The 11,978-nt window shown below is 40.9% G+C and overlaps 1 protein-coding gene and 1 long non-coding RNA gene across 2 annotated transcripts; both read right to left on the bottom strand.

The window, feature by feature from the left end:
* Positions 1-2,525: 2,525 nt before the first annotated feature.
* On the bottom strand, positions 2,526-3,224 carry LOC142382942 (uncharacterized). Its single transcript, XR_012769973.1, has 3 exons — positions 3,134-3,224; positions 2,950-3,041; positions 2,526-2,784 (listed from the first exon to the last, which is right to left on the bottom strand). It is a non-coding gene; the product is annotated as an uncharacterized LOC142382942 (long non-coding RNA).
* Positions 3,225-4,139: 915 nt separating this feature from the next.
* On the bottom strand, positions 4,140-6,969 carry LOC142383028 (uncharacterized). The gene is made up of 7 exons (XM_075469145.1): positions 6,909-6,969; positions 6,388-6,471; positions 5,739-6,131; positions 5,557-5,658; positions 4,966-5,198; positions 4,691-4,859; positions 4,140-4,156 (listed from the first exon to the last, which is right to left on the bottom strand). The coding sequence occupies exons 3-7, from the start codon at positions 5,965-5,967 to the stop codon at positions 4,140-4,142; spliced, it is 750 nt and encodes a 249-aa protein (XP_075325260.1). The 5' UTR covers positions 5,968-6,131; positions 6,388-6,471; positions 6,909-6,969.
* Positions 6,970-11,978: the final 5,009 nt, after the last annotated feature.

Here is an 11,978-nt window from a genome sequence, read left to right as displayed (position 1 = left end):
CCTACCACAAAGTTTAATTTTCACCTCTGTTTGGTGACAGCCTCTATCAGGTGTAGCTCCTGAGACCCTTTGAGACTCCAGCCTGGAAATTTTTGCTTATACTTGGGAAAAACCTTCAAGGTATTGATCTATATAGTAAAATCTATATCTATCTATATATTTATATATCCATATCTATCTATCTATCTATCTATCTATCTATCTATCTATCTATCTATCTATCTATCTATATAAATAATATATATATATGTATAAAATTATATATATAGTCATAATCATAACTATAGTCATTTGAATATACTGGGTGCTTTCCCTATGTCCCTGTGTCAATGTGTGGAATGTAACAAAGAACCAAAGTACTGTAATTTAGTACAGTAGTTGTAGTTTACTTTATCTTTTCTTCGTGTCAGTTTATGCTTTTACACCCTTACACTTCAGAGTAAAATAGTCATTTTTATTCCACTACAAATTGCCGTCCACTATATTTGCTACGGAAATGTAATTCCCCTGGGATTAAATAATAATAATTATTAAAGTATTTCTGATTCTGATACTTGCTTAAGCCTACATAACCATTGATGTACATGTCTGCTTTAATGGAAAAAGTCAGGCTGATTAATAGATGTGATGAAAGAGTTGATATATGATGATGAAATGTGGTTTGCTAACACAATCAACCCTTGTCCAGTTAGATGTTGTAATATATAATTACATCAAAACACTGTTAATATAATGAAAATCCTATGTACGTCCTCTGAATCTCTCCTCTTGCCATATACTGAATTAATGTACTCTGAAAACATGTGGGAATTGCTCAAATATGCACTTAATAAAAACTAAGTCCAACCTAAAATAGCAGTAACATTCATAGACACAATCACAAAAGTAGCTTCACTGTGCTTTTTTTAATTTCACAATTAAACAATAAAGATCAACTGGAAACAAAACCCCTAAGAAAGAACATCAAAGATAAGACTGTACAGGACAGTGATTTGTGTAGTAAAGGTGTAAATACAACATTAAACAGGAACTTCCCACAACCCAGAACAACAATCAAACTTTATGAAACATCGCAAAAACAAAAAGCAACTAAATACAAACAAGAAAAACTGTCATCTCCAACTTAAACCTGACAATGAACACACAAGTTATTTTTATGGATACTGTCAAACATTCAGTCATATTTATAGTACAGGTGCATTTAGAGCATGAGGGCAATAGCACTACAATTTATTCCACTACATCCACATCCGATTCTGAATCTTCAGAGCTAATTTCAAACTCATCTGAACTCTCATCTGTGTCCATTCTGTCAGCTGCTGATGACAGCACATGCAGGTAGTGTTTTCTTGTATGCCGCTGCAGTTCTCTCATCTCCCACTGCCTCCTGCGGATGAGGGAGGTGCGACCCTTCTTTTCGTTCTCTGTTAGAAGTCCTTAAGAAGGGATAAAAAGGGTCACTATCCAGGCAAACAACAAAGTCTTTCAAAATATAAACATAACTTGGTGAATCATAGGAGATACAAAAATTCAAGTACACGGCTGTATTTACTTTGCATGGTGTCTTCGCTCTGATGATGAGACAACTCAGACAAGACCCTGGCATGGGCTTTGAGGGACTCCCAGTGCTGCTTCATTTCTTTGACAAGGATCTTCTTCTCCTCTTGAAGCCTTCGAACACCCATGACCCTGTCGAAGACGTCCTTCTTTGTGCTGAAATCAGCAGAGCCTGTAATGCATTGATATGAAAAGTTCAGACCACTGTAAATAGCATGTGGCCTTAGAGATAATTTCTATCATACATATGCATACTATGTCGGTATGCATGTATGTCCACTGGAACACCTAAATATAAGAATACTAGTGATGAAATGTGTATTCACTGAAGTACCGTACATGTAGTAAGTATAAATTTGAAGTGGTACTTCTCTCTTTATGCTCCTTTATTTTACTTAATTTCAATTATTGAACTTCAACTTTTAATACTTTTAAGTTTACTTTACTGATTATACTTTTACTGAAGTAACATTTTACTCATATCAGTAATCGGAGTATATTTTTACTGTGTAGTATTAGTATTTTTACTTTGTATATAGTTTTAAGTACAGGATATGATACTTATTCCATCACTGAAGAATACGCACAGTACATGAAATGCATACCACTCTGTGTAATTTGCCAAGGCCAGGGATGTTCTGTGTCAAGAATACTGTCCATGGACACCGCTTGCTTGGCTGGAACAAGACTGTTGTACTCTGTGACCATGGCCTTCAAAGTGGTCTTCTGCTGTCTTATTTTTCGGCGAATCCTATTTCGACCTTTGTTGCTGTCTGGAAACCAGAGAAATAACTCATTTGAATACAAAGGTGGGGGTCCAATACATGAAACACTACTTTATAGAACTGTATAAACATTGTTATTGTAAAGTAAGTATAGAGACATTTCAGATTGTAATCTGAAAAGGTCTAAAATGTTAACATACCATTTTTCCGGTATAGGAGTTGAGTTCTCATCTCTATGCTGGTTGTGAGGGCCTCAATCTTCTTGCACAAAGCTTCTGGTGTGCCTTGATGCTCAGTTTCTCCTGGAAAAAAAGTGATTGCAGTCAGTGTCAACTTCACAAACAACACAAATGTTTTTCCATGTCAGATAATGTTTCACTTTCTTGCCATCTGCCCATTCTTTCACTTCTTGCACAAATTCTTCCACAGTTTGTTCATCCAGTTGATGCTGGGCTTTCAGGGTTTCCAGGTCCCCCATCTGGATATTTAGAGCTTTAGAAGTCTAAAATGACAAGCAAAATCATGACAATAGCCTAAAGGTCATTACAACATGTACAGTGCATGAATGCCACTCAAGTCATGCAAATATAACATGTGTGGCAAGCCCATGTGCATTTCATTTATCTACACTGGGCCATTGCTGGGAAATAATATTGTTTCCGTTTACCTTGTGGTATCTCTGAGAAAGTGCAGTAGCCAGGTTTTGACATTTCTGCTGGTTCCATCTTATGGCCAGAAGTGTCAGCATGTCATTGCGTCCTGCAGGTACACAAAGATAAGTTCTGTAAAAATTCACTTGTGATAATATGAATGTCTTTAATTCTATATACAGAGGTACAATTATATCACACCTGCTTTTGACATATGCTTTGTGGTGACTGCTATCCTGGAGAGGAAAGCATTACACTGCTCTACTTCCTCCCCCAGTGTTTTACCAGCACCTTCTTGATTTGCACCACTCATTTCACCTGGACAGCGGGACACAAACATAAGCATCAAAGATATTTAGTACAGCAAATACAATTCAAGCAATGCCCAACAGTCATTTCTAATTAAATTAAAGCCTAATCAAAATGGAAACAATATCTAATATGCTCCTTCCTGGTCCATGGGGGAGGGTAAGTATTGTGTAAATTAGTTGTAAACCTTACGAGTAATATTGCTTACAAACAAACAGATATACAGACTGATAAACAGAAGTCATTTGATAACATTACAATACATGTATGTATGTATTATACCAACCTCACATTTGAAGTCATGTGCTTTGGCATGTACAACTGACAGGAAGGGTCTCATTTTCTGAAGGGGCTGGAGCTCAGGACAGTTGGTGCTTACTCTTTGTAAGTATGGCCAATACTTGCACACAACATCCATACAAAAAAAGGTGATGTCATGCCTGGGTGCCAGCAGCTGCTGCAAAAACATTGGGTATGCAAATATTTCACCCCTGAACATATTAAGGGCAGCCAGCAAGACCCCGTGCCTGCACACTGCCAGCTCCAGTCCCTCCTCATCCACCTTGCTGCTTGATCTTTGGGAGGTCTCTCTGGCAGCCGACCACTCCCCACCACAACTGCTCCGTCCAGTGACCTACATCGCAGAAAATCATAATTGACAAATAATCTCATCAATAGAAATTACAGGGAACAATTATACATTTGGAGATAAGGAGACAAGGAACAGATTAGGTACACAGGTAGTTATCACAATATATGAGAGTACTGAGAGACTACAAATTATATTGTTATTATAATATTCAGATAGAAATGCAAGTCTGCTATTACATGTTTAGATTTGCTGTGGATGTGATCCACAAATTTGGTCACATCTTCATCCTTCGCAATGAAGACACCTTCAAAAATGGCTCGCTCCTGAGATCTACAAAAACAAGAAATAAAAAGACTTCAACGTTTCAAAAGGGATAGGTGGTGAGGTACTTATCTATAGTCAGTGTTTGGCCTACAGTACACAGTGTTCAAACAGCCCTTTTCCTCGGCACTACATAGCCTCAAACGTAGAACTTGCATATTCCTTCATCTAACCTTAACTGTGCCACGCACAACGCATAATGCTGCAGATCTGATAGCAAGGTAAAGTGGTTGGAATATACTTGATATAGCATACACTTAAATACTGGATGCTGTTTTTTTTCCAGGTGGGCCTTTTATATGTGGCTAAAACACATTTGTCTGCTTCTCCAAACTACAAGCAGGGGATGGGCTGACCACTGTCTGCTGTAGGTAACAGACTGGCCATGGATGAGTACCTCATACAACCCCACTTCAAAACACCTAAACTATACTTTTAACATGTCATATAGTAAAAGGTTACTTGTACAAAACATAACTGACTATTTTGCCATTTAAACAGTGTGGGTGTGTTCATTATTGTATACCTTGCTGTACTTTTGAAGCGGTAATGCTTGCGGTTTCCATCCACCGAGACAGCAAGCATTGCTGGGGTACAAGCAGGACAGATGAATTTCTCCTTCTTGCAGGTGGAGTCGACCTCATATTTTACAGCAGCCCATTCAAAAAAGCTTTTTTGGAAGCTGTCTGACGAGATCTTACCAGTCTATGTTAAAAGGAAAAAGCACATAACACATTTTAAAACAAAGACCTTTCCATTTCAAAACACCAGCATATTTATGATCTTGTAGAATGAAGAAAGAAATACTGACGCGGCCAAAGCGAACAGTCCGCTTCTCAAGCATTCTTAAGTAGGCCTGAAAGGACATCCCTGGCGATGCCATCTTCATGTCCTCAAATGTATAAAACAGGTCTGTCTCATAAATTGTTGAAAAGTGAAGGGTGGCAGGCCAGTATCCACTGTTTACGAGGTCATCCAGTCCTGCAGTCCAACGTGCCTGGCATCCCTCACAGGTCAGCTCAGGCATGTTGAGATCATACCGTCCTACAAAGTAACATTTACATCACTGTAATGTTAAAGTTGCCATGCTTGGAATGTTATGCAGCATGTGACATATACTGTATTTCCAAGTGATTCAGTAAAGCCTGCTGACTTGATGGGTACTATCATGTCTAAGTTATTTGTAAAACCATAATGTGCTCATTTTTGAGACATTAAGTTTTTGTGGGAGTTGTTGTATAAAGGTACAGAGTTTTATTCAAGATTCAAGAAGTTTTAATTATCCCAAGGGAAACTGCTGTGCAACAGTTGCAATACAAAAGTAAATACATAAATAGGAATAAAATGAGTACAACCAAAGTAAATATTTAAACTGGACAAACAAAATCTTTTGCATAATTACCATTTATTGTGACCAAAGCAACTCCCTTCCCTTGGATCACCCTCAGTGCTTCTGGGGGACAGCCACAGATGCTGACAGGCATCTCAATAGGTAAAAATCGGACTGAAAGACATTACACATAGGTTAGACTAATTCATAATTACTGACACAAACTCACTCAGAAAAAGCAGTATGGAACTTACCACAGTTTGCAAGAGCCTTCTCAACAACACAAGTGGTTGGAGGCAATGGCTGGAAGAAGCCAGCACACATGGCCTCTCTGTTGTGAAGGACTGAGGCCTTACTGTGTCTGCTGATGTCACATTCAGCGCAGAGAAAGGGACTAGGGAGGCAATCTCTGCATCTAATAGCCACGCAGTTGTTCCCACATTGACTGCAGATATTTGTTGCCACATTCTCCTTGGCCAGCATGCTATTAAGAAGAGATGGTCTTTTTTCCCTCCATCTCTCAGAAAAGAGAGCATTGCGAATGCTCCAATCCTGAGAAGCGAGAGGAGCCCTTTGGTCTGCTGCTACTTCAGTAAGCTCTTCATCAGAACAGCTCAGGGAGTGTTGCAGATCTTGCAGAAGACATTCTATTGCAAGAAAATACATGGTATCAGTGGGCAAAGGTTGTTTTTGGATCATATACATACAACTAGCAAAAAACATGGACCTCATTGTTACACAGATAACAATAATAGATTATTATATGACAGATATATAACAACAGCAGGATACGTTCTCATAAAGCTTGTTTTGGAGAATTTGTTTTGTTCAAGAGTTAAGTTTGCATATAATATATATTAATATAAGACATTATGCACAGAACATATGTAATGCTATACATACCAGCCGAGACTGAAGCAGTCTCTGGACCAAAGGTCACCTCTGGATTAGGGTGCGAAATAAGACCAGTCTTACGACGGCGTTCAACTGTAATGCAGAAAACAAACATCTCTTAAAGCAGCATATTTGTCTAACACTTATATTTGTTTTCAATGTACCTGTACACAATCTAAATGTATACTCTCTATATTACACTATTAGTTGATAAATAGAGAACCTAACAGTACAATTTTTGGGTGGGGGTCTTTTGGAAAAATAATTCATGTGAGCCAAATCATGCGTTTCTTTTTTCAGGATTTTAGATCTATCAGCAATGGCACATTGATCTAACCTGGTATCATTTAGCTTAAAATTTTGATAATGAATTCAAAATGTTGGTTATAGACAAGTGATATTGCTGTGATCAGTTAAAAACCAAACCCGTAGAGATCATGTGGACTTGACAGAACTGAATTGGTCTAAACGGTCTACGCTGACATTCAGGACTGAAACCATTTAAAATATCTAGAATATAAAACGCTAACCATGACTGGATTGCTTCCGCGTCGCACTTGGCCTCTTGGAAATCGTGTTTCCGTCTGCGTCTCTCTGCGTCCACCGCACATTCAGCGGTCGTTGAGGTGCTGCTGCTGCCCCTGCCTCAACCCCCCCAAGGAGGTCGTCAAACTCCTGCTGCTGAACCAGTTCATCCAAGCTTTCCAACATATCGCGTTCTTCTTGCGTACTCATCCTCACACACGGAAAAGCTCAATCTCTACGTGAAGGGATAGAAAAATACAGGGTTAGCTTGCTAACGCGAGCACTTGGCTAGTTAAAGGGCTAGTTTAGCGATGCAAACTAACGTTAGCTGTTTTAGGTTATTGTATTTAACTACAGATAGCTACTAGTTGATGTTTCATGGGCAAATCATGAGCAAATCTATAACTCAGCATCGTTGCATTTGCTTTGTCGCTGACTTTTCAACAAAACTTGTCTTCTTACCTCAACTGTTCCAAGTTCAACAGCTCCAAGCTCCCGATATCCATCAAAATGCAGAAACGTGCGCGCCGCAGGAGATGAAGTCGACACGTCATACATGTACGCAGAGCTATACTCTATAGCTGTGCGTACGACAACAACGGCAAAGAAATAAAATAAAAAAATAACCGTGATGTATAATCATAATTGTACATGTAAAGCCACGTGATTTGATAAATAAAATATACATTTATATAGAGAGATTGTGCAACTAACTACTCAATGTTTAACTTTGTTTGTCCTAATAATGTTGCAACATGATTTGTATTTATGAAATAGGAAGAAACCACTAGAGTCTTTAGTGGTAGTATTACTCTTGCTCATAAAATATGAAACGTTTCTCTTCGGGATTTATTTTGAAAGTGTAAACGGAGGTTGCATATTTATTTTCCTAATTCATTCCACCCGGACGTGGGTAAATGTGTTGTTGCTAACTTGACAGTGCCACGGTCTCGTATCAATCCAACATCGCTGCGCGTCTTAAAGATGCACTGAAACGAATGTTCATCTATCATTCAAATTAAATTTTTGTCGTTTTCTAAAACCATCAACCCAACTTGAACTAAATTTTCCAGGCATAACTTGTTAAAACGGCCATTTAAAAGTGTGAATTATGTGGCCTTTGGTGCGAAATTGGCCACGTGACCGTGACGTCATAGGGTTTACTCCCTTATTTGCTAGTATGGCTGGCTGTGAAAACAACATACATTTGATGGACCTATATCTCATAAAGGAACCAAAATTCTGATACAAACATCAGCAGGTCAAAAGAACACACCTCTAACATTATGTGGAAAAACTTTCGTTGAATTTAAGCCACACAAATCGATTTAATATCTATATTGAAGAGGCTCTCTGCACCTCCGTATGGGTAATGGCAATTAAAGAAAGTTACCATTTTCGGCACAGGATCGGCGGCACAAAACAGCCATCGCTCCTACTACACGCTTATTATTATTAAGATGTTATCAATCAAATGACACAACAGTGTATGTTTGCTGTGGTAAACTGGAAAAGATTTGAACATGCCGGTTTCGCAGATATGGCATTCTGCTGCGCTGTCTTTGACACGTTGAAACCTAACGAAGGGGCACTTTGAAATCCAGCCACTTAAAAAAAACGTATGTGATAATAACATGGTTTTAATGTAAGCTTAATAAACAATGGCGTGGATTAACGGGTCGGAGATCCTCCAGTGCGCGGCCCCATCTGCGGATCCTCACGGGTCGGCGGCAGGGAGATGGGCACCCGGCCTCGGCACGACTGACAGCAGCCATCGGTAGGAGTAATCCACGGAGCCTCGGATGTCGTAGCCGGCGCAATCACAGCAATTCTAGCTGGATATATGTGTAGACCGAAGAGCAAAGCGAGCAGTCCCCTGCTTCCGAGCAGCAAACACCGTAACAGGTGCAGCTATCGGCAGGCGGCAGCACGCAGTGATACGGTCCACCGTGCTCTCAGCCAATAGCAGTGGTCGACACTTGCCTCTCAGAAGCGAACAGTAAGCGAACATTATTATATATAAAAAAAACAAGTCCAGTAATGTCCGATCTGGAAATTTCAGACTCACCTGTCTTCGCGCCCCAGCAGTAGTTCGAGCAGGGACAGTCTCCGTCGGCACACCAGGTCCAGCGATGTCAATAGTTGGAACAGCTTCAGCTAAAAGACGTCTCCTATTCCCAACCATTCCCGCGATCTCCACATTTTTAGTGAAACAGTTGTGATGGAAATGTACGGAGCACAACACGGATGTTGAGGACACTTCAAAATCACGACGATGCCTCCGTACAAACTGTATCCACCGTGCTCTCGTCTTTGCCTTCTCCTTGTCAGCCTCAGTTCCAGTAGTTTTTGGTTTGGGAAACATGTGCAGAGAGATGCCTTCAGTGAAGCTGCTATTTTTGCAACTAACACCATTTGTTCCTCCAGCAACACAATATTTTCTGCCGTGCTTTGATGTCTTAGCCATAGACGCCGCCATTACAGTTAGACTACGAGAACTTCTGTGTCAACCCTATGACGTCACGCATTAAAAAAAGAATTCGCACAAAAAGACAAAATGTGGCTCCTTTTGAGCCCGTTTTAACATGACTTCCTGGATAAATTATTATCCAGACAATATCTCATTTTAATCGCAAGGCTTGGAACCTTTAGAATCAGCAGCAAAAACTGTGAAATTCCAACAATTAAAATTCGTTTCATAAGCACTTTAAAGTGACGCTAGAATGGTGCCTACAGCGTCACTTCTTGAAGCGTAGGACCACTACCCAAGTTGCAGTTTTTGACGCTTTGGGAATGAGAATGTGTTGCCCAGAGTGGCAAGCAGCACGCTGGAATCGCCGAGTCTCCATAGCTCTCATGGAAGGTAGAGACTTCCCCACCTTTGAAGATTTTGCCACATTTGTGTCAGTAGAAGCGGAGATAGCATGTAATCCAATCACCTCCCTGCATGCTCTGCACGCATCCAGCTCATCCTATGTCAAAAGAAACACAAATGAGGCAAAGGGAAACAAAGTAAGTGTCTTCAGCACTCAAACAAATGCAAACACTGAAAACACAAGGTCGAGTCATGGAAAAGAAAAGCCTCCCTGCATGTGGTGCAAAGATGACAAGCATCAACTGTCCAAGTGCACAAAATTCAAAGACAAGTCCCTTGAAGAAAGACGAACATTCATAAAAGACAATAAACTGTGCTATGGATGTGTCAAACCAGGTCACAGTGCCAAAGAATGTCGTCACCGCCACACTTGTGAGCTGTGTAAAGGAAGGCACCCCACCTGTCTGCATGATGAAAATTACAAAAGGCAAGAGGAGAAAGACAAACCTGCAGTGATGGAAAGAATGAAATCTACAGCTAATGTGAACATAGCTTCAAACGGTACAAGTGAAATTGTGACAGCAAGCCCACTCTGTGTCACAAGAGAAGGTCAGTCATACAGCACCTCCATGATCGTCCCTGTGTGGATCTCCTCTGCCACACAGCCATCGAAAGAGCAGCTCGTCTACGCACTGCTGGACACCCAGAGTGACAGCACCTTCATTGAGAGAGAAGTAAGTGATTAATTGCAACCAAACACTTTTCCTGTACAACTGAAACTCACTACTATGTTGGGAGAGAGCACGATTATGAAAAGTGAAAGAGTAGAGGGGCTCCGTGTCAGATGCTATAATTCAAGCATCTACATTGATCTCCCTCCTTCATACACAAAAGACTGTATCCCCATGAACCGTGATAACATACCCACCCATCAAACGGCAAAACAATGGCCTCACCTAACAGCAATCGCAGATCAGGTACCACCTCTCCTTAGCTGTGAGGTGGGACTCCTCATTGGGTATAACTGTCCAAGAGCTATAAAACCCAGACAAGTGATTGATGGAGCTGACAACGAGCCCTATGCCGTCCTTACAGACTTGGGATGGAGCATTGTGGGCTGCTCTACACCTGGCCTCAATGAAAGACAATTCAGTGGCCCTCATTTATCAAACTTGCGTAAGACGAAAAACGTGCGTAGGTCGTGTGTACGTTCTTTTCTGCGCAAAGGTTGGCATTTATCAAATCCATCGTGAGCGCAGGAAAGATGAAATCGCCACGACAGGTCTGAGGCCGTGTACGCACTTTTCCATTTTGACTTGCGGTGACTGCAATAGCATACATAAACAGCAGCGTCACTAGTGCGTGCCTTATGAGTCGCAACAAATCCCTTGGTTAAAATTACAGACTTATCACTTCAAAGAAGGACCATGTTTTATTTGACTTCAACATAAATATAAACATAAACGCAAATTAAATAAATTAAACAAGTACAACTCCGTAATTGGAAGAGTGATGGCTCATTATTCAACCGCGCACCCTCACACCGAACAGGAGAGGAGCTTTAACACTGCGCACTGTGGAGAGGTTAGGGCACCTAAAGGGCAGGTGGATCTGTCTCTCGGCTGCGGGGGAACCCTTCTATATACGCCCGAAAAGGTATGCAATATTATTATTGCATGCGGGGTTCTCCATACATTGCCCAAAAAAATGGAGTGCCATTTCCAGATGTACATCCAGAGGACCCCGTACCCAGAGATCCCACCAGCCTGCACATTCTGTTATTCAAGGAAAAAAGACGTAGCTCCGATCAGGCCAGCCACCCTCTCCTCCAAGGCACTCAAATCCAAACCTGGATCAGAGCCCCCCCCTGTTTGTGACATGCTGCGTCCGAGAGCTGCGACCTTTTTTGTGGCCAATTTCATATCGGACCACTTCTTCCTGATCTTATTGGAGAAAAAGTAAAACATCGTTCAATTTTAGATTTCATTTAATCTGGAGTTTATCACATTTTATTGACCATCACAGTAGGGGAAAATACATAACTCGTCCGGTCTGCGATTTACATCGCCAACGCTGTTGACAGCCGTCCCAGCTGTCAACAGCGTTGACAGCGTTTCTTTGCCGTCTTTTGTCTATCCATGTCGCAAATCTAGAGGTGCGGCCCTTTTATAGAAGGCGTGGTTAGGATCATTACGATGGATTTCACCCGCCAGATTTATCAACAGCCGCTCTGTTTTACGATGGGATTGGTGTGGTACGC

Source organism: Odontesthes bonariensis, chromosome 6 (genome assembly GCF_027942865.1).
Source record: "Odontesthes bonariensis isolate fOdoBon6 chromosome 6, fOdoBon6.hap1, whole genome shotgun sequence".
NCBI lineage: Eukaryota > Metazoa > Chordata > Actinopteri > Atheriniformes > Atherinopsidae > Odontesthes > Odontesthes bonariensis.
The sequence above is the reverse complement of the archived record's forward strand: the minus strand, read 5'-3'. Positions and strand labels throughout refer to the sequence as shown.